Source organism: Cebus imitator, unplaced genomic scaffold, assembly GCF_001604975.1.
Source record: "Cebus imitator isolate Cc_AM_T3 unplaced genomic scaffold, Cebus_imitator-1.0 Scaffold68, whole genome shotgun sequence".
Classification (NCBI taxonomy): Eukaryota; Metazoa; Chordata; class Mammalia; order Primates; family Cebidae; genus Cebus; species Cebus imitator.
In genome coordinates this window covers 6,040,015-6,063,886 of record NW_016107383.1, presented here as the reverse complement: position 1 = coordinate 6,063,886, position 23,872 = coordinate 6,040,015, and the positions used below count along the sequence as shown (strand labels likewise).

Sequence of the window (23,872 nt, the reverse complement as noted above, 5' to 3'; positions counted from 1 at the left end):
GCAATTCTCCTGCCTCAGCCTCCTGAGTAGCTGGGACAACAGGCACACACCACCATGCCCAGCTAATTTTTGTATTTTTAGTAGAGACGGGGTTTCACTTTGTTGACCAGGATGGTCTCGATCTCTTGACCTCAGGTGATCTACCTGCCTCGGCCTCCCAAAGTGCTGGGATTATAGGTGTGAGCCACTGCACCCAGCCGCCTGTCAGATTTCTATGAGGGCTTCAAACATCCCATTTCTAAGAATTCAGTTCTCCTTTTTCATTCTACTTAATCAGCAAGCTCCAGTAATTGAAAAACCGAATACTCAACGACTATTCAGTCAGGACAGAGTAGAAGCAAGTTTCTTCATTCACTTACAGGTTACAACTTTATTCCTGATGCTAACTCTCCAGAAGGCAGCAAAAAAAGAAGAGTTAGATCAGGAAAAATAACCACCTTCCTAGATAACAGCATTAGATGACAGAGTTTTCTCTCAAAGCCTTTTGAACAGCATCAATTAGTCCTTATTCTTACTAACATGAAATCTTTTTTTTCTCCAAAGAGGTAGTGTATTCATTGAGTTGGGGGTGATGACCTGTCATCTTTGTACCCCCAAGATCTGATGGTGAGGAAGCAACCTGAACTAAAGGAACAGAGCCTCTTCCTCAAAGGTGACAAACTGAACTGGGGGTGGGCAGTGCACTAAACAAATAGGTTTGAGAGTGTTTTCTGGTGGTTACTGTAGGGATGGACCACACATCCTCATCCTGACAAGGAGGGCAGTGCGGACACGAGGTTAGTAAGGGGTGGTGAGAAAGGGCAGTTTCAATGATTACCAGTTCCTGGGGGTTTGATGAACTGACTGGGTGGAAGAAGGATTGTTTCTAAGTACATGTTCACTAACAGTCTTTGTGCCTAGATATTTTTCCTGGAATATAAAGGCCATGGAGGTTGATGAGCAGATTTTGAAAGTACAGGGCACCCAGGGTCAATTCCAGGGATGGTTGGGTTTGCAGAGATCCGGGCGTCTTCCTTAAGGCTGCTAGGCCATGACAGATCTTTGCATCTGCTGCATTCTGGGGAAGTGCTATTTCTCCTGCCGTAGTGAACACTGTCACACACTGCCCAAAACCGCCTTCAGGGCTCAGGGACTCCTCCCAGCTCTGGGAGTGCTAATGGAGACAGCCCTCAGCTGTCTTGGGGACCATCTCTCTGAAGACAGCTGCTTTGCCCAAGGTCATGGCCTCCTCCCAGAGGCCACCGATACCTAATAACTGGTCAACATGTGGATCCAAAGGCCCAGCCCCCTCAACACAACTCCAGTCAACTTGGAAGGGCCATCCCAGCTCCAGAGGTCCCACTGGGTCAATGATAGTCTTCATGGAGACTGGGCTACAACCCAATTTCTCCTTCAGCCCAATTCTTCCTTCCCTTCCATTCAACTCGTGTGGACCCCGAGAGCATGCTCTAACTTCTTCGAGCCCACATACTAGTCTCCCTCTATCTTAGATTCCACTTCCCAGGGACTTGCCCAAGTCCCCACAGCCGGAGTCAGGAGCGGGGCCACCTTTTGGGCACTCACCAGACTTGGGGTTGCAGAGCACAGGGGGGCTGCTGCTGAGGGTGGGGCTGCTGCTGAAGTACCCGCTGCTGCCGCAGCTGCTCATGCTGCTCCTCCTCACTGCAGACACGATCTTGATCTCTTTGCTGGGGCTCACTGTGTACCAGAGAACACACACAGTCACCAAGGGGGCGGTCTCAGCTCACTAGAGGACATAGGCTTTCAACTACAAGGTCCAAGGAGGCCAGGAAAAAGCATGCTGCTCTTAGTGGCAGAAAAGCAAGCACTTGAGTTGCAGCTCTGCCACTTACTTTATATTATTTTGTTTTTTTTGAGATGGAGTCTCACCCTGTTGCACAGACTGGTGTACAGTGACACAATCTGGGCTCACTGCAACCTCTGCCTCCCAGGCTCATGCGATTCTCCTGCCTCGGCCTCCCGAGTAGCTGGGACCATAGACACCTGCCACCACGCCTGGCTAATTTTTGTACTTTTAATAGAGATTGTGTTTCACCATGTTGGCCAGGCTGGTTTCGAATTCCTGGCCTCAAGTGATCTACCTGCCTCAGCCTCCCAAAGAACTAGGATTATAAGCATGAGCCACTGTGCCTGGCCAGCTCTGTCATTTACAGCACAACTTGAGTAACATCAGGGAAGCTCTCTGAGCCTCTATGTCCCTGATTGTAAAGAGAGAACAATGCTGTCTTACAGGATTGGTGCAAGGTGTGGGTTATATCATGTTTGAGAAAGGATGATACTATTTCAAGGACTACCACATCCATGTTGAGCAGTCCCTGCTGGGATATTAATGACATGTTAGCTACATGGGATGAATCAAGAGTATAATAAATGCCTTCTGATTTCAAATAAAACCATTAATCGGGCCGGGCCCAGTGGCTTATGCCTGTAATGCCAGCGCTTTGGGAGGCAGGAGTGGGCAGATTACGAGGTCAGGAGTTTGAGACCAGCCTGGCCAACGTGGTGAAACCCTGACTCTACTAAAAATACAAAAATTAGCCAGGCATGGTGGCAAGTGCCTATAATCCCAGCTACTTGGGAGGCTGAGGCAGGAGAATTGCTTGAATCCAGGAGGCAGTGATTGCAGTGAGCCCAGACTAAGCCACTGCACTCCAGCCTGGATGACAGAGCAAGACTCTGTCTTGGGGAAAAAAAAAAAACACATTAATGTACACATTCAGGCTTTGAGCATGTATGTGAGGCAGTGTCTTTAATTTTCTGATTTGGTTCTCTGTCATGGCGTAGGCTGGCTCTCAGCAAGTATATGACTGAATGAAAGAAACCATGGGCAGTCTGGCACATGGGAAGAACAAAATAAATGCTGGTGTTTATGGTCATGAATGGTGTGAATATACGTCCTCACCTAAATCTCATGTGGCAAGGTAATCCCCAATGTTGGAAGTGGGGCCTGGTGGAAGGTGATTGGATCATGGAGGTGGATTCTCATGAATGGTTTAGTGCCATCCCCATTACACTGTTACATCATAACTCCTCATGATAGTGAGTTCTTGTGAGATCTGATTATTTCAAAGTATGTGGCACCTCTACCCCCAACCCCTGCCACCCCTGCTCCCCTTCACCTTCCACCATGATTGGAAGCTTCCTGAGGTCTCCCTAAAAGCAGATGCCACCACCCTTCCTGTATTGCCTACAGAACCGTGAACCAATTAAACTAATTTTCTTTATATTGGGTTGGTGCAAAAATCATCACAGTTTTTGCCATTAAAATTGATTTCTGGCCAGGCCTGGTGGCTCATGCCTGTATTCCCAGCACTTTGGGGGCCGAAGTGGGTGGATCATTTGAGGTTAGGAGTTTGAGACCAGCCTGGCCAACATGGAGAAGCCCTGTCTCTATTAATAAAACAAAACCTAGCCGGGCATGGTGGCATATGCCTGTAATCCCACCTACTCGGGAGGCTGAGACACCTCCTGGGATCGCTTGAACCCAGGAGGCAGAGGTTGTGGTGAGCCAAGATCGCACCATTGCACTCTAGCCTGGGCAACAAGAGTGAAATTCCATCTCAAGAAAAATAATAAAATAAAACAAATTAAATTAATTCCTATGCCCCAGGTACTGAACAAAGCTTGGGTGCATAGCTTCATGGGAGCTAAACTGATGTTAGCGGAAGCTGGTGGACTGAATAGACAGTGATAATGAGACCACTTACAACCATATGACATTTCTGTGCCCCATTACTTTTTGCCATTTTGCCATTACTTTTCACGGCAAAAACCACGAATACTTTTGCACTAACCTAAAAAATTACTCGATCTCAGGTATGCCTTTGTACCATTTAGAGAATGGACTAGTACAGGTTACCATGGTTACGAGATCCTTCTACTCATCCTTATCACTTGTTCAGGTCTATTGGGCCCACTCAAGAAACAGGCAAACCCTTCCTCGTGAGAAAGTAAAATTACTCTGCAGAGGTTTGCAAAGTTAAGGAGACATACATCTGGGGTATCCTCTTGGCCTAACCAGGTTGGCCTGAGAGCACAGGGTTAGGCTCCTGACCCTCAGCCAGCCTTTCTTTTTTTTTTTTTTTTTTTGAGACAGAGTTTCACTCTTGTTACCCAGGCTGGAGTGCAATGGCGCGATCTCTGGTCACCGCAACCTCCGCCTCCTGGGTTCAGGCAATTCTCCTGCCTCAACCTCCTGAGTAGCTGGGATTACAGGCATGCGCCACCATGCCCAGCTAATGTTTTGTATTTTTAGTAGAGATGGGGTTTCGCCATGTTGACCAGGATGGTCTCGATCTCTTGACCTCGTGATCCACCCGCCTCGGCCTCCCAAAGTGCTGGGATTACAGGCTTGAGCCACCGTGCCCGGCAGTAGACTTTCTTTTTCCACAGAAGCTCATGCTTCTTTCTCTCCTCCAGCTGGTGTGTCTGAGGAACCTGGGGTGTGTGGGGTCAGGGAGGTGGCAGCATATTAGAAGCATTGGCGTAAAACAAAACTAGTAGGAACTAAACTGGTGTTAGTTACAGCTGGTAGACTGAGCCCTGCCCATCACTTCCTAACTTTGCATAAGCCACTCAATTGCTCTGTGCCTTAGTCTCTTCACCTCTAAATAGAAGAAAGGTCCTTTCTCTTAGGGTTACAGTAAGAATTAAATGAGAAAATTCATATAGCCAAGCTTGGCTCAGGGCCTGGGGCACAGAAATGTCTCAATACATGTAGTTGTTTTGTTTTATTTTGTTTTGTTTTGAGACACAGTCTCGCTCTGTCACCCAGGCTGGAGTGCAGTGGCGAGACCTTGGCTCACTGTAACCTCTGCCTTCTGGGTTCAACTGATTCTCCTGCCTCAGCCTCCTGAGTAGCTGAGATTACAGGCACCTGCCACCACATCTGGCTAATTTTTGTATTTTTAGTAGAGACAAGGTTTCACCTTGTTGGGAAGGTTGGTCTCAAACTCTTGACCTCAGGTGATCCTCCTGCCTTGGCCTTCCAAAGTGCTGGGATTATAGGCATGAGCCACCACACTCAGCCTCAATACATATAGTGGTGGCCAGGCGCGGTGGATCACGCCTATAATCTCAGCGCTTTGGGAGGCTGAGGCAGGCAGATCGCCTGAGGTCGGGAGTTCAAGACCAGCCTGACTAATACGAAGAAACCCCATCTCTACTAAAAATATAAGATTAGCTGGGCGTGGTGGCAGATGCCTGTAATCCCAGCTAACCAGGTGGCTGAGGCAGGAGAATCGCTTGTACCCGGGAGGCGGAGTTTGCCGAGAGCCGAGATCGTACCATTGCACTCCAGCCTGGGCAACAAGAGGGAAATTCCATCTCAATAAAAAAATAAGTTAATTAATTAATTACATTTTTCTTTTCCTTTTCCTTTTCTTTCCCTCCCAGCCAGCCAGATCACCTGACGATCAATGAAGTGACAGTTGTCACAGCCAGATCACCCTTACATCCAATCACCATCGTTTCCCTCAGGGCTAACTGCACAGCTGAGACTGTCTGCTTAAACTGTAACACCACCGGCTGCTAGGCTTTGTGAGACTTGTATCAGCTTTTCATTGCTCTTCTTTGTTCTCTGTCACCTCGATAACGGGTAGATAACCAGTCACTTTTTCGTTGTTATTGGTGTCAATGCCCACAGAAGTAATCTTCTCATTCATCTTTAAAATAGATAGCTTTTCAAAGTTGTGATTTACAAAACTGAATAATCAAATGATACATAAAAAACATTTGTATTATATTTATTTATTTTTAAATTTTTTGGACTTATGAAGTCTTGCTATATGGCCCAGCCTAGTCTCAAACTCCTGACCTCAAGTGATCCTCCTGCCTCAGCCTCCCAGATAGCTGAGATTACAGGTGTATGCCACCATGCCAGGCAAGAATGGTTTGTAAATGAAAAGTAAATAAGGTATGAGTGAGAGCCTGAGAGGTCTTCAATAATTCATGTACACAGTTTTCTAAATCCTGGCATCTACGTTGGTGGCCCAAGAAAAACTTAGAGTTCTGGAATTTTTTTCATACTTCTTGGTTATGAATAAGTAAAAATTCTACTCTGTGATAGAGACAGAATTTCACAAAGGTGAGTCGTGGCTCTGTTATTTCTCAAAAGACAAACACATGAGCTCCAATAAACCCTGGGATGGCATACCTGACATAAAGCTGGTAGATTTCCGATTGTCATGGCTCTGCTTCCTCAGGCAGAAGGGGCTGTCATGAGTTTCCTGGGAGGAGGGGGATTTTTCACTGAGCAGCTCCATCAGTCTTCGCCTCCGCCGGAAGTTCATTCTGAACTGGTAGAGAAGATTGCTGTCCACAAATGGGTGCTTGTTGGACACTGAGGAGAAAAAAGACAGCCAATGAGGACTACCTGACATCCTGGCCACTGAGTGCTACAGCCAAAGGACTCCAGGCAACAGGGATAACACTCTCAAGAAAGACTTCTGCTCCATAGATGCCTCATGAGCTGCCATCTATCCACCCACAGTCCCGAGTTCTTTCCACGTGGCATGCACTTTAAGAATCTGCTAACCAAATCCTCTGGGGAGCTTTGCCTGACCTTGCTCCCAATCTGGGTTCTATTCTTCCTAGTGTTCTCCTGACTCCTGTGTTGCTTCCAGCAAAGCACCAAGAACACTGTACCCTCATTGTCTGCCCCCTTCTCTGTCTTTCCCTCTAAACTCTAAGCTCTTTGGGGCAGTGATCATGGCTTCACTTATTCCCATGTCCCCAGAGCGTAGCAGAGAGCTTGTCCCATAGCAACACATCTCAATTTGTTTGCTTGTTTGTTTTTTGAGATGGAGTCTCACTCTGTCACCCAGGCTGTAGTGCAGTGGTGCAATCTTGGCTCACTGTAACCTCCGCCTCCCGGGTCCAAGTGATTCTCCTGCCTCAGCCTCATGAGTAGCTTGGACAAGTTTTTGTGTAGACCTACATTTTCATTTCTCTTCAGCATATAGCTATGAGTGCAAATGGCAGGATCACATGGTCACTCTAATATTTGGGCATTTGAGAAACTGACAGACTGTTACCCAAAGTGGTTGCTCCAGTTTATAATCCTACCACCAGGAAAGAGGTTCCAGGTTCTCCAAATCCCAACCAATACTTGCCACTGTCGGTGTTTTTATTATTATTACTACACCTTACCCTAGAGGGTGTGAAGTGGTATCTTATTGTGGTTTTGATGTGCATTCCTTGGATGGCTAACTATGTTGACCATGTTTTCATATGCTTATTATCCTCTTATATTCATTCTTTGGAGAAAGACCCTATCTAGATCCTTGGCCATTTTTCATTTGGGTTGTCATAGTCCTTGTGTCTCCACTCTCACAACCTCCCCTACCATCAGACATTAGGACTGACATCTCTAGGGCCGGGCTCGGTGGCTCACACCTGTAATCCCAGCACTTTGGGAAGCCAAGGCAGGTGGCTCACCTGAGGTCAGAAGTTTGAGACCAGCCTGGCCAACACGGTGAAACCCTGTCTCTACTAAAAATACTAAAATTAGCCAGATGTGGTAGCACATGCCTGTAATCTCAGCTACTCGAGAGGCTGAGGCACAAGAACTGCTTGAACCCAGGAGGCAGAGGTTGCAGTGAGCCCGAGATCGCACCACTGAACTCCAGCCTAAGCGACAGAGTGAGACTGTCTCAAAAAACAAACAAACAAACAAACAACAAAAACTCAAAACAAAAAAAGAGTGCCACCTCTATCCCATTCTGCTCAAGTTTAGCCGTAATAATAATAGAATTCACTTACTATATACCACTGTATTAAGCCTTCACAAGTGTTATTATAATACTGTCCCCACAATCGCTCTGTAGGTAGATACTGCTACCAGCTTCATTTTATTTTTCCACCTTTCTTGTAGATTCACATGTAGGCAGCCAAAGAACAACTCCATGTTTTCTTTTCTTTTTTGATATGGGGCCTCACTCTGTCACCCAAGCCGGAGTGCAGTGGCATGATCTTGGCTCACTGCAACCTCTGCCTCCCAGGCTCAAGCGATCCTCCCATCTCAGTCTGCCACATAGCTGGGATTACAGATGTGCACCATCATGCCCAGCTAATTTTTGCATTTTTAATAGAGATGGAGTTTTGCCACATTAGCCAGGCTGGTCTTGAATTCCTGGCCTCAAGTGATCCGCCCACCTCAGCCTCCCAAAGTGCTGGGGTTACAGGCATGAGCCACTGAGCCCAGCCAACTCCATGTTTTCTAAAAGGCCTGGAGAACATATATCAGGTGCCTCTCCTCTTTCTCTCTGTGTTCATAATTTTGGCAAATGACTGGAAGAAATCCAAAAGAAATCTTCATTTTGTAATGGAAGAATGAGACTCAAGTTGATTGAGTAACTTGCCCAACATCACATAGCTACAGTTTCTGAGGCCAAAGTAATATGGGCTGCATGCTTACAAAGCCATACAAATCATAGGTTGCAGGGGGTTAAAAATAAAGTTATGGTAAAATGTCATCCTCTCCAACCCTCACTCCCGTCATAGAGTTTACTTTCCTTCTGTCACCCACGTGTCTGGTGATAGGTAATTTTTCTTGATACTTACTGTATTTTAGCATAATGTTTTTATGGGAGGAGGAGGGAGCATATCTCTCCCCAAACTAAATCACTCTGCTTGAGGGCACAGATTGTGTCTTAATTCTGTCATTCTTGAATCCTAGATTGCTATTTGTTTTTCTTTTTTTTATTTTTCATTTTTATTTATTTTTTTTTTTTGAGATGGAGTCTTGCTCTGTCGCCCAGGCTGGAGTGCAGATGTGCAATCTCAGCTTACTGCAACCTCCACCTCCTGGGTTCAAGCAATTCTCCTGCCTCAGCCTCCTGAGTAGCTGGGATTGCAGGCGTGCACTACCACACCCGGCTAACTTTTCTATTTTCAGTAGAGATGGGGTTTCACCATGTTGGTGAGGCTATTTTTTTGGCTCAGAGTGGGTGCTCAAGAAATAGCTGGAAGTGAATCATCCAGAGAGAACAGCCAGAGGGATGAGGAGTGTGTGCAGAGGAGAGCTACCTTTGAACTAGTTAGCCGCCAGTCTGTGCAGCAGTTCCCCCGAAACCAATCTGTGAGCTCATGGTAGGTCATGAAGGGTTTGCTGGGGCATGGGGAAATGGAAACATTAAAGACAATGGATTTAGTTTTTCTTAAAACTAAATATATTCCACTTAAAGGCTTTCCTTTATCCTGAAATTATACCTTCACGACGTTTTTGTTGTTTGATTATCCATCCATGTATTCAACTACCACGTATTGAGTTAGGGTGACTACATCCCAGGTACTTTGCTTGCCCAGTGTTTTAGGAAAACATGGTAAAAACATAAGCTAAACAAAAAATTAAGTCTTGGCAATTTTTTTTTGGACTGTAAAATTCACAATGTTATAAACCACTAGGAAAATAATCTAGATAATAATAACCCATCAAGAATCATATTAATGCCTTTATCAATCATGCTAACTGGTCCAACAGTCTCTTTTGCTATTTTAAACAGCATCACATCCTCTCTAGGTCAACATCAACAAATGCCATCTAGGGTTGTAACTATATTTATTTTCCACATATGTTAATGAACGATTCTTCTGGTCATGTAAATATCAAGTCTCACAATGTGTGTCCCTACTATGAGATCACCAGTGCCAACATTTAATCTAATAATTCATATGAGGCTGGGTGCAGATTACGTCTGTAATCCCAGCACTTTGGGAGGCTGAGGCGGGTGGATCACGAGGTCAGGAGATCGAGAACATCCTGGTCAACATGGTGAAACCCCGTCTCTACTAAAAATACAAAAATTAGCTGGGTGTGGTGGCACGCAGCTGTAGTCCCAGCTACTCAGGAGGCGGAGGCAGGAGAATCGCTTGAACCAGGGAGGTGGAGGTTGCAGTGAGCCGAGCTCACTGCATGTGGTATTTCTACATGCTTTTAATAAATAATCTGGACAGGTGTGGTGTCTCACACCTGTAATGCCAGCACACTGGGAGGTCAAGGTAGAAGGATAGCATGAGGCCAGGAGTTCAAGACCAGTCTGGGCAACATATTCTATCTCTAAAAATAAAATGAAATTAAAATATTAACCAGAAATGTTGGTACATGCCTATAGTCCCAGCTACTCAGGAGTCTGAGGTAGGAGGATCTCTTGATCCCAGAAGATTGAGGCCACAGTGAGCCATGATCACACCACTGCACTCCAGCCTGGGCAATAGAGTGAGATCCTGTCTCAATCAACCAATCAGTCATCAATGAATGCTCATGCATGTAATCCCTGCACTTTGGGAGGCTGAGATGGGAGGATCACTTGAGGCCTGACATTTAAGACCAGCTTGGGCAACATGGGGAGACTCTGTCTCAAAAAATAAAATATAAAATAAATCATAAATAAACAAACCATTCTTGGATTCAGAAGAGGCTCACCTAATGCAACCCAGACCAAAAACTAAGCCAATCACACTTCGATATGCTAGCTACAAATGCGGCTCTCTTGTGGAGGGTCAAACTTTTACATAAATTTACTATCTCACTATACTCAATAATGCTATAATAAAATTTTGTAGGTAAGTTATTTATTTCTGGCAACCTTCTGAGTTTATGGTGATTTTTTCAAAACCTCAAGTTGGCTTTGGCAACAGTATCTTAAAATTATGACCTGCAAATATATAGCTCTGTATACATTTGTTATCACCTACTGTTTTCTCTTGGTACAGTGAATTACATAAAATATTGGCTCTGTATAAATAATTCCAGAAAAGCATTCTAAATCCAAAAAAAAAAAAAAAAACTATAACAGACTTCAAAGTACTTTAAGAGTATTATTAAATCAAGCAGAAATTTGACTGCTGACCTAATTATATATCTCCAACAGCTTTAATTACTGACCCAGTGTTTAATTTACAGCCAGTCTCCATCCTATACCTCCCCACCTCTATACCACCTATAACCTACAGGGCAAACATGCTATCTAAGATCAAAGACAAAGATTAACTTTAAATAGTCCTTCCTCATCATATTCTCTCCCCAGTAGAATAGGTGACCTTGGCCGGGAGTGGTGGCTCACACCTGTAATCCAAGCACTTTGGAGGCCAAGGTGGGCAGATCACCTGAGGTCAGGAGTTCAAGACCAGCCTGACCAACAAGGTGAAACCTCATCTTTAAAAAANAAAAAAAAAAAAAAAGAATAGGTGACCTCAAACATGATGAAATCAGGTAACATGAGGACCAGATGAGACAGTCCACTATGAGTGTTCAGCATAATGCCAAATACATTGTAAGCACTCAATAAATTATACCTTTATTATTTCACAACCACTGTTGTTTTTTACCGTTACCATCATCTGTTGATGATATCCTGCCATTTGGCCTAGGAGAATTCAATTTTACAGGATATTATATTTAATGTCCCACTTCCGTTTTCAAGGATGGATTTGGATCTGAGTGTCTCAGGAGCAGCCACCCTCCCTGAAACAAAGGTTGCCGTGTGTTTATCTGCCCAGCTGTGTGGCTGGCACAGGTGGAGTCCAGTTCTCTCAGCATACAAAAGTGACAACTGTAAGCATCACTTGCATTGCTGCCAATAAGTTAATATTTTGCCTTTGTCTGTCTCTCATTAAAAGTTTAATAATATAAACACTGAGTTTCATACATTTGCTTGGTGTTGAGTAAAGTTTTAGTTTTAATATATATAATCACAGCTTCAAAAGCTAAAGGAGTGCAGGTAGACAGCCATATTATAGTGTCAATAAACCACACATGACATCCATTTATTTGTTTGACAAACTGAGCACCTACTAAGTATCATATTCCATCCCAGCTGCTGAGCATAACATTGTGATTGAAATATGACACGTACATCTGCTTATCTCTTCATGCTCACCAATACCAAAGCCTGCTAAAAGAGACATCATTTCACACAAGAACAAAACAATTAAGTTGGAACTTTATTGACAGTCCTTATGCTGAATAACATTTAGAAATTTTTTTTTTTTTTTTTTTTTTTTGAGAAGAAGGAGTCTCACTCTGTTGCCCAGGCTGCAGTGCAGTGGTTCCATCTTGGCTCACTGCAACCTCCGTCTCCTGAGTTCAAGCGATTCTCCTGCCTCAGTCCCCTGAGTAGCTGGGATTACAGGTATGCACCACCGTACCTGGTTAATTTTTGTATTCTTGGTACAGACAGGGATTCACAATGTTGGGCAAGCTGGTCTCGACCTCCTGACCTCAGGTGATCCACTTGCCTCGGCTGCCCAAAGTGCTGGAATTACAGATGTGAGCCACCGAGCCTGGCCTACTTTTAGAAATTCTGTCAGGCAAGGAAAAGCACAAGTCGGATATCTTCAGTTTCAAGCCTAGCTCTGCCACATTTACTGAGTATTTGAACAACTCATTCAATTTTTTACAACATTCCACGCAAAGAAAAAATGAGATAATTTATGTAAGAGATGTGGCATGGCATCTGATATGTAGTATTGTAAAAATTCTTCATTTTAGATTTCTAAAGATTGACTTCAAGCTTTGCCCATTTAAATTCCTATGCAGAACTCATTTCCTCTCTTTTCTGCCTTTTTTTTCTTTTTTAAAATTTACCACTTATTCTCAAATTATAATTCTTCTTTCTTTTTTCCTTTTTCTTTTACTTTTTTCTTTTTTGACACAGAGTCTCGCTCTGTCACCCAGGCTTGAGTACAGCTGCATGATCTTGGCTTACTGCAACCTCTGCCAGCTGAGTTCAAACAATTCTCCTGCCTCAGCCTCCAAAGTAGCTGAGACTAAAGGTGAGCGTCACCATGCCTGGATAATTTTTTGTATTTTTAGTAGAGACGGGGTGTCACCATACTGGTCAGGCTGGTCTCAAACTCCTGACCTCGTGATCTGCCCACCTCAGCCTCTCAAAGTGCTGGGATTACAGGCGTAAGCCACCACACCCAGCCTAACTTTCTTTAAGGAACACATTGCCCTTCTCTAAGCAGTTGCATTACCTTTTCACCTATGAAAGACATAAGAAATCATCACCAGATATCCAACAAAAGTTTAGTGAGTGCACCACTGGAAAATATTCAAACTTGAGAAGTTGGCTGAAAGCCAGACAGAAAGCAGGGCATTGAGACACAAGGTTTGGGGAGTAACTAGATTATGAAAGTCAAAGATCATTTTTATAGTGTCAAAATTATGTAAGTAGAGGCTCAAGAATTAACAACAGCTAAAATGACATAGAGTTTATATTCCAGAGAAAAGTAGATATTTTTCTACACTTTCCTTTCTTTTTTGAGACCGAGTCCTGCTCTGTCACCCAGAGTGATGTGATCTTGGCTCACTGCAACTTTCGCCTCCCAGGTTCAAGCGATTGTCCTGCCTCTGCCTCCCAAGTAGCCAGGATTACAGGCATGAGCCACTGTGCCCAGACCGATTTTTAGTTTTCTTCTTCTTCTTCTTCTTTTTTTTTTTTTTCCTTTGAGATGGAGTTTTTGCTCTGTTGCCCAGGCTGGAGTGCAATGGTGTAATCTCGGCTCACTGCAACCTTCACTTCCTGGGTTCAAGCAATTCTCCTGCCTCAGCCTCTCTAGTAGCTGGGATTACAGGCATCCACCACCATGCCCCACCAATTTTTGTATTTTAGTAGACATAGGGTTTTACCATGTTGGCCGGGCTGGTCTCAAATTCCTGACCTCAGCTGTCCACCGGCCTCGGCCTCCCAAAGTGCTAGGTTTACAGGTATGAGTCACCATGCCTGGCCTCAGCCTGATTTTTTTCTACACATTAACATGTAATTCTCCATACTGAATATAAAAATCCTTGCTACGTAAACAACTTACTTTCTGTTAAACACAGAAAAAAATAATCCATGATTTGAAAAAAAAAAAAAAGATGAGAAGGAAGGAAAAGCATGGGGAAGAGTTTGTGCTTGTAAGTCTTAAATTTGTTCCAATTCTACATTTTTCAGATCCCAGTAATACACAGGACCTTCATATTACAGTAAATGTAATATATACCATTTGATAAATTTCATTCTTTGCTCTTTGGGACTATTTATCTGTAAACAGGACAAAGATTCAAAGAAGCAGTGTTCAATATCTACATTCAATATCTAATATTCCAATTGTGATCTTAACCAGCAGTCGTAATTGAAAACTGACAATTTGGTACTCATCCAATTTATAATTTCTAGGACTTTTCAAGCCTTCCCTTTTGCTTTTCTTTTTTTTCCTTCCCTTTTGCTTTGGTGAAATTCTCTAGGGGCTTGGCTTGGCTTCATATTAAATGGGATTTAAACTATGAAGAAAAGCAGATGTAGCCAGAAAGCTAGAGCCATATATTTACAAGAGGATCTCATTGTTTGGGAAAGTTGGGAATCTAGAGGCACCCAATTCACTATTTGGTGAAAGAAAAACAGATCCCTACACACTGTTCTGCTTAACTGCAGAAATCATGAGGGAAATGTCATGTAGTTTACCAAAATAATAAAGTGACACGGTACAGGTGTATTCTAGTTTTGGTGGATAACGTGGCTACATTTTCCTTCCTTATATATTATTGGAATGATTTTAGCAGACAAATAAATAATAGAAGTTGATTACTGGAAAGGGAGGAAATTGGCTTCCATTCCACTCATGCATGTAGTCCAATAATAAACATAAAAACATATCATCTTGGATTCTACAAGTTCTACTGAATATAAAAATATTTCAGCCAGGTGTGGTAGCTCATGCCTGTAATCTTAGCACTTTGGGAGGCCGAAGTGATTGGATCACCTGAGGTCAGGAGTTCGAGACCAGCCTGGCCATCATGGTGAAATTCCATCTCTACTAAAAATACAAAAATTATCCAGGCATGGTGGCGTGTACCTGTAATTGCAGCTACTTGGGAGGCTGAGGCATGAGAATTGCTTGAACACGGGAAGCAGAGATTGTGGTGAGCCAGGATCATGCCACTACACTCCAGCCTGGTCATAGAGCGAGACTCTATCTCATTTAAAAAAATTAGTCTACTTATCTAGTTGGAGGGAGGAAGGTCACATACTTCCATTCATCCTTGAAATGTTTGCTCATAAATGAGATAACACAACAAGCACTATGAACCATGTGAACTGAATCCAGCACTATGATAATAGCACATAAGGAATCTGCAGACATCAACGATTCGCTGGCAGGCCCATCATCAAAAATTTTTAAAAGACGGCCCTGGATTTAGGGTCTCATAAACAACTTAGTAGAATGAAAACAGACTTAGAGAGAGGAATCAGGATGATGATTATCATACACTGAGGAAGAAGGTCAGTAAGATGAGGTTAACTGCAAACCAGTGTCGAAGTTAAAAAGGTCATCAAGATCGCCTTAAACACATAAGACCCTCGCTAGATGCCTGACTCTCTGCTTCACCAAGTGCATAAGGGTGGGTGGGGCTTCTGCGAAGAATCAGTTTTTTCGGTCACCAAGGATGGCACTCTATCCAATCATTCACTCCTTTTCCTCTTACTTTCTTTTCTTTTTTTCCTTTCAATGTTATCCAATTCCTCTTACTTTCTTAATCTCTGTATCTTTTCCTAAAAGAGTCACCTAGCCCTGATAGATCTTGCTCAAGATCACTGACAACCTGGTAAGGATAAACAGATGGGAGAACTATTACTCAGACTTGGTGTTTCTAGAAGGTGAGTAAATTATGCATACAAAAGTGCTATGATTTCCCTGCCAGCAAGACATAAGCTTTAACCTCGTTCACACATCTAGGGATAGATTTGCAGTGTTTTGTCTCCTGATCCTACATCTAGGGATAGATTTGCAGTGTTTTGTCTCCTGATCCTGCTAGATCATACAGTCTAAGCATCTGATGTCATTTAGTATGTTGCACAATTTAAAAATGGTCAAGACTGAAGAAACATTCATAACATGCTTTTTAATCACGCATCCGTAGGAAAACCTGAATTAAGAACGAATTACAATAGAAAAGTTAAAGCTTTTTTTTTAAGAAAATCTGACTGGAGGCTATCAATCTTAGTAAACTTACGTAGGAACAGAAAACCAAATACTGCATGTTCTCACTTAGAAGCGGGAGCTAAACAATAAGAACTGATGAATGCAAAGAAGGAAACAACAGCTGGGTGTGGTGGCTCGTGCCTGTAATCTCACCGCTTTGGGACGTTGAGGCAGGCAGATCACTTGAGGCCAGGAGTTTGAGACCAGCCTGGCAAACACAGCAAAACCCCCTCTCTATTAAAAATACAAAAAAATTATCTGGAGGTGGTGGTGCATCCCTGTAATCCCAGCTACTCGGGAGGCTGAGGCACAAGAATAACTTGAACCCAAGAGACGGAGGTTGCAGTGAGCTGAGATCATGCCACTGCACTCCAGCCTGGGCAACAGAGCAAGACTCTGTTTCAAAAAAAGACCAGATGCCGGAGTCTTCTACGTGACGGAAGAAGTTGGGAGGAGGAGAGGAGAAAAAAAGATAACTATTGGGTACTGGGCATCATCTGAGTGATGAAATAATATGTACAATAACCCCCTGTGACACATGTTTACTTATGTAACAAACCTTTGCATATACACCCAAACCAAGAGTAAAAGTTTTTGGGGTTTTTTGAAGAAAAAAAAAAGGAAATAAAATCCAAGTTGTACTTAAGGCCATCTCTACCATTCCAAGCCATCCTAAATGGAAGCAGGAGTTGAAGGAGCCCCATTTCCTAAAGCAGCAAAAGTCCGTGAATCAAAAACATTAAGCAATTGTTTTTAAGTGCCTACTCCATAAGGACAGTGCTAGCTGCTTGGGATACAAAAGCCTCCAAAAGGCAATAACAACAGTGAGTCAGAGGACTGAAATAATTACTTCCTTAGCTCTGACAACATTAAGAAGAGGATATAAAAGCAGGAAATTGATTGTAGGGCATAAAGTCTTATTAACTGATATTACTAAAACAAAACACTTTACATTCACAAAGTTATAACCCACTTACACTTATTTAATGATGGAAGGGAGGCGGGAGGATGGAAAAGAGGTAAAAGGATTCAAAGTAACTTTAGTAAAGATAGAAGAAAACCAAAGGTGACCCTGTGGCTTTATGAGTGCTGTAGCTTCTGCATCTTACCGCCAGAAATGTAAAAGTGTAAATGGCAAACGATGTTTTATTCTTCTGTTGGTATCATTAAATAATAGCTGGGTACATTCCAAAGACTAGAGAGAACCTCTACTGTGATAACAAGCAGAATAAAAGGTAGAATTTTCAGAGATGATCTTGTTTATCAGGGACTATATGGTAATGTAAGTGCAGAAAAGCCTAAAAACAAAATTATTGTCTGTCAAATGGAATATCCACATAATTATGTCAATAGATGCAGAAAAGGCCTTCGACAAAATTCAACACCCCTTCATGCTAAAAACTCTCAATAAACTAGGTATTGATGGAAGTATCTCAAAATAATAAGAGCTATTTAGGACAAACCCACAGCCAATATCATACTGAATGGGCAAAAGCTGGAAGCATTCCCTTTGAAAACCAACACAAGACAAGGATGCCCCTCTCTCACTACTCCTATTCAACATAGTATTGGAAGTTCCGGCCAGGGCAATCAGGCCAGCGAAAGAAATAAAGGGTATTCAAATAGAAAAAGAGGAATCAAATTGTCTCTGTTTGCAGATGACATGGTTGTATATTTAGAAGACCCCATCATCGCAGCCCAAAATCTCCTCAAGCTAATAAGCAACTTCAGCAAAGTCTCAGTATACAAAATCAATGTGCAAAAATCACAAGCATTTCTATACACTGATAATAGACAAACAGAGAGCCAAATCATGAGTGAACTCCCATTCATAATTGCTCCAAAAAAATAAAATACCTAGGAACACAACTTACAAGGGATGTGAATGACCTCTTCAAGGAGAACTACAAACCACTACTCAAGGAAATAAGAGAGGACATGAACAAATGGAAAAGCATTCCATGTTCATGGATAGGAAGAATCAATATCATGAAAATGGCCATACTGCCCAAAGTAATTTATAGATTTAATGCTATCCCTATCAAGCTACCATTGACTTTCTTCATGAATTAGAAAAAACTACTTTAAATTTCACATGGAATCAAAAAAGAGCCCATATAGCCAAGAGAATCCTAAGCGAAAAGAACAAAGCTGAAGGTATCATGCTACCTGACTTCAAACTATGCTACAAGGCTACAGTAGCCAAAACAGGATGGCACTGGTACCAAAACGGACATATAGACCAAGTGAATAGAACAGGGTCCTCAGAAATAATGTCATACATCTACAACCATCTGATCTTTGACAAACCCGACAAAAACAAGCAAGGGGGAAAGGATTTCCCATTTAATAAATGGTGTTGGGCTGGGTGTGGTGGAGTGTGCCTACAGTCTCAGTTACTCAGGAGGTTGAGGCTGGAGGATCGCTTGAGTCCAGGAGTTCTGGGCTGTAATGCACTATGCCAATCGGGTGCCCACACTAAGTTCAGCATCAATATGGTTACCTCCTGGGAGCGGGAGACCACCAGGTTGCCTAAGGAGGGATGAACCAGCCCAGGTCGGAAACAGAGCAGGTCAAAACTCCCGTGCTGATCAGTAGTGGGATCACACCTGTGAATAGCCACTGCACTTCAGCCTGGGCGACATAGGGAGGCCTCGTTTCTAAAAAAATAAAATAAATAAAAAATAAATGGTGTTGGGAAAACTGGCTAGCCATATGCAGAAAACTGAAACTGGACCCCTTCCTTACACCTTATACAAAAATTAGCTCAAGATGGATTAAAGACTTAAACATAAAACCTAAAACCATAAAAACCCTAGAAGAAACCTAGACAATACCATTCAGGACATAGGCATGGGCAAAGTCTTCATGACTAAAACACCAAAAGCAATGGCAACAAAAGCCAAAATTGACGAATGAGATCTAATTAAACTAAAGAACTTCTGTACAGCAAAAGAAACTATCATCAGATTGAACAGGCTGCCTACAGAATGGGAGAAAATTTTTGCAATCTATCCATCCGACAGAGGGCTAACATCCAAAATCTGCAAGGAACTTAAACAAATTTACAAGAAAAAAACAAACAACCCCATCAAAACATGGGTGAAGAATATGAACAGACACTTCTCAAAAGAAGACATTTATGCAGCCAACAAACGTGAAAAAAATGCTCATCATCACCGGTCACTGGAGAAATGCAAATCAAAACCATAATGAGATATCATCTCATGCCAGCTAGAATGGCAATCATTAAAAAGTCAGAAAACAACAGACACTGGAGAGGATGTGGAGAAATAGGAACGCCTTTACACTGTTGGTTCAAGCATAAATTAGTTTAACCATTGTGAAAGACACAGTGGTAATTCCTCAAGGGTCTAGAACCAGAAATATCATTTGCCATTACTGGGTATATACCCAAAGAATTATAAATCTTTCTACTGTAAAGACACATGTACACATACGTTTTCTGCAGCACTATTCACAATAGCAAAGAATTGGAACCCACCCAAATGCCCACCAAGGATAGACTGGATAAAGAAAATGTGGCACATATACACCATGGAATACCATGCAGCCATAGAAAAGGATGAGTTCATGTCCTTTGCAGGGACATGGATGAAGCTGGAAACCACCATTCTCAGCAAACTAACACAGGAACAAAAAAAACAAACACCACATATTCTCACTCATAAGTGGGAGTTGAACAATGAGAATGCATGGACACAGGAAGGGGAGCATCACACACTGGGGCCTCTTGGGGGGTGGGGAGCTAGGGGGCAGATAGCATTAGGAGAAATACCTAATGTAGATGATAGGTTGATGGGTGCAGCAAACCACCATGGCACGTGTTTACCTATTTAACAAACCTGCATGTTCTGCACATGTACCCCGGAACATAAAGTATAATAAAAATAAAATACTTTTTAATAAAATAAAATTTAAAAATAAAATAAAAGGCCTAGTAGAGTCCCTGGTCTATAGAAGCATTCCATAAATATTAGCCATGTGTGCTTCCAAGCAAGGGCCCAGGGTGTCAGAACAGAAAGGATATCTTTCCAAGGTAGAAGACTTTTCAGACCTTATTTATATAGAAGAGTCTAGAAGTAACTCTAGGTGGTCTCGGGGGAAAAGGAAGCATCCTACCTGAATCAGATAAATTCAGCAGAGCTAGCAACACAGAGAACACCCAGTGTGATACTGGGAATACTGAAATAAAATCCTTCCCAGGAACCCCAAGGTGTGAAAGTTCCTTCCCAAAGCCTCATTCCTGCTTGGCATTTTCTTAGTATTCCCAGGAAGTTTACAATATTAACCTGTCGGTGCTTTGCTGCACAGTAATTTATCAGCTGCTGCTTTTGAGACAGAAGAGATAGTATGTCAACAGATCCTCAAGGGAGGAAGAGGCTGAAGTTCAGAAAAGGAAGATAGAAGTGGCAATACATAGTCTTTTTATTAAACTGTCTTTATACATTTTCTATATTGTTCATAGCTTTAAAACTGATAGAAGATGCAGAGAAAAAAACTCACTTACTTTTTTTAAAAAAACTTTATATTTTAGAATAATTAGATTTATAGAAAAGCTGCAAAGGCGGCTAGACACGGTGGCTTACGCCTGTAATCCCAGAACTCTGGAAGGTCGAGGCAAGCAACCTCCTCACTTGAGGTCAGGAGTTTGAGATCAGCCTGGCCAACATGCTCAAATCCATCTCCACTAAAAATACAAAAAAGTAGCTGAGTGTGGTGGCGGGTGCCTGTAATCCCAGCTACTTGAGTGGCTAAGGCAGGAGAATCACTTGAACCTGGAAGGTAGAGGTTGCAGTGAGTCAAGATGGCATTGCTGCATTCCAGCCTGGAAGACAGTGTAAGACTCTGTCTCAAAAAAATAAGTAAATAAATACAAAAATTACCTGCACGTGATACTGCGCACCTGTAACCTCAGCTACTCGGCTGCAGTAAGCTGAGATTGCACCACTGCATTTCAGCCTGGGAGACAGAGCAAGAGTCCATCTCAAAAAAAGAGAAAAAGATGCAAAGATAGCACAGATAGCTCCCTTTCGTCCTTCATCCAGCACCCCCAAATGTTAACATAACCATGGTACATGTGTTGAAGCTGAGACATTAACATTGCTATACCCATCTGCTTTTATATCTAGCTTAGAGCTATAAGGAGCTCTTTGTGCGGACACAGGAAGAAAGCTGCTCCTTAAAAGTGTATGTTTCATAAGGAAGTTTGCTTAGTTTTTTAATGAAAAAGACATTTGTCCTTGCGGCTGACAGTGCTAGCTGCCTATTCAAACTCAATCTCCCTTTCTTCCTCCTTAAGAATTTTGCTCAGGGCAGTAGATGTGCCCAGCCAAAACCATGAGAGTCACCAACTGCCTTCCAGCATGGGGTGACCATGTGACACAGTGCTGGCCCATGAGATGTAGAATGAAATCCCTGGGACAGATGACTCTTCCCAGATAAAAAGCAAAGTCTTGCTAGGTGACACCTCTGTGCTCTTAACTCTGTCATTCCCTGCTCTTCCTGCCCAGAGTGCAGACACGAGGCCTGGCGCACACTCAGAACAACAGAGAGAGAGGGACAGTGCCTGTGCCGAAGTCTCAGTGTCAGCCTGGGATTCTAGACCTGGGGGCATCTCACTTCAGGAGGCAGAGAAACTTCACTGCTTAAACTGTCTTTACTGCACTTTCTGTTATTTGCTGCTAAACACAATCCAGACAGCATCCCAAATTCAAGTCTGGAGACATAAGATCAAAAGCTTAGGGAACAAACATGTTCTATCTACGTGAAGCCCGTATCATGTAACAAACTATGCTTGACTCAGAAGCCATGAAGCTGCTTAAACAGGAAGTCAAGCTATTGGAAGACATGCCTTCTAGCAATGTGGCTCAGACTCCCCTGCAACAGAACAGAGGAATCTTCAGTTATGTTATATTCAGTCCTTAGACCTCCATTTTTCCATTTGTGGGAAAGAAACTATGATACATATTCTTTTATCCAAAGCAAGTGAAATTAATATGTAGAAACCAATAGCTCCTGAAAGACCGGGTCTCCAGAATGCTAACATGTCATTAATAATATTGTTCCGCTGCAAGTAAAACTCCAAAGAACTCCACAATAAAGACAAGGAATTTCTTTTTTTTTTTTTTTTNGGGATTTGAAAATAAGCAGTTGACTGTTTAAGCACCTACTCATGCCACAGGGCTCTGTCTGGATCAAGGCCCTGAACAGGGACAGGGCCTCACCTTTTTTGAGATAGAGCCTTGCACTGTCACCCTGGCTAGAGTGCAGCGTCATGATCTCAGCTCACTGCAACTTCCGCCTCTCCCTCCCAGGTTCAAGTGATTGTCCTGCCTCAGCCTCCCCAGTAGCTGGAATTACAGGCGTCCGCCATCATGCCTAGCTAATTTTTTGTATTTTTAGTAGAGACAGGGTTGCACCATTTTGGCCAGGCTGGTCTTGAGCTCCTGACCTTGTGATTCGCCTGCCTTGGTTTCCCAAAGTGCTAGGATTACAGGTGTGAGTCACTGAGCCCAGCCTGAAGATTAGGAATTTAAGAGAATTGCCAAAATCAAGTCCAGTCTAAACAATGGTAGCCAACTACGTTTTTTTATTTTTTTTGAGACAGGGTCTTGCTGTGTTGCCCGGGCTGGAGCGCAGTGACACAATCACTGCTCACTGTAGCTTCGACCTTTCCAGACTCAGGCAACCCTCTTATCTCAGCCTCCTGAGTAATTGGGACTACAGGCATGCACCACCACACCTGGCTAATTATTTTGATATTTTGTAGAGGTGGTGTTTCACCATGTTGCCCAGGCTATCTTGATTTCCTGGGCTCAAATGATGGCCTGCCTTGGCCTCCCAAAGTGCTGGGAATGCAGGCGTGAGCCACCGTGCCCATCCTACATTTTTGATTTCTGGAAATATAAAAAATCAAAGGTAAAAACAGTGGAAAGAAGACGTAGAAAATTGAAGCTGTAACTAGACCTGAATAGACTCCTCCTCCAACATAATTGGCAGTATAGAATCGTGTAAATTCAATTTGGAAGCCATACATTAGCAGTTTGGTGGACATTGTTTTGATTCTTTAGGAGAACCTAAAACAGCACAGGAATTGTTTCTCATGGAGGCCGCAGCACAGTTGTTTGGAACTTGGACTCTGGAGTCAAACACTATCGTTCTATTTCTCCTCATGCCATTTACTGTGCTTTCTTTGGATGACGTCCTAATACCTTTGGGCTTTAGCTTCCTCATCAAAAACTGAGAGAAAGAAAATAGGATTGTGAAACCATGGTGCTGGGGAAGGGAGAACATTTGTTGTTACGTATGTGTCTGGTACCCACTTTATTTAGATGTCCAAATCAGGCTGTAAAAATACAGCTATCAGAAATCTGAGACAAGGAACAAAGATCACAGAGATAAGGGGCTGAAAAATGACATGCGGCCGGACCAGGTCGCTCAGGCCTGTGATCCCAGCACTTTGGGAGGCTGAGGCGGATGGGTCACCTGAGGTCAGGAGTTCGAGAGCAGCCTGGCCAACCGTCTCAACGAAAAATACAAAAATTAGCCGGCTGTCATGGTGCGTGCCTGTAATCCCAGAGGCTTAGGAGTCTGAGGCAGCAGAATCGCTTGAACCCGGGAGGCGGAGGTTGCAGTGAGCCGAGATTGTGCCATTGTACTCCAGCCCGGGCAACAAGAACAAAACTCCATCTCCAAAATAAAAAAAGAAAGAAAAATGAAATGCACACTGGCCAGGACACCATGCTGCCCTCTGCTGGTGTCAAAACCATCTAGAGCTGTGTTCTCCAAGATGGTGGCCACTAGTCACGTGAGCCTTGAAATGTGAGTCTGATTAAGTGTAAAATACACACTAGATTTT

The 23,872-nt window shown here is 43.0% G+C and overlaps 1 protein-coding gene across 1 annotated transcript in view; it reads right to left on the bottom strand.

The window, feature by feature from the left end:
* DEPTOR (DEP domain containing MTOR interacting protein) overlaps positions 1-23,872 on the bottom strand; it is a 187,647-nt gene that overhangs the window by 55,462 nt on the left and 108,313 nt on the right. The window contains exons 5-6 of the mRNA XM_017530704.2: positions 6,176-6,361; positions 1,564-1,698 (exon numbers count right to left, since the gene is read on the bottom strand). Coding sequence (XP_017386193.1) covers positions 1,564-1,698; positions 6,176-6,361 — 321 coding nt within the window. The remainder of the gene's footprint in view (positions 1-1,563; positions 1,699-6,175; positions 6,362-23,872) is intronic.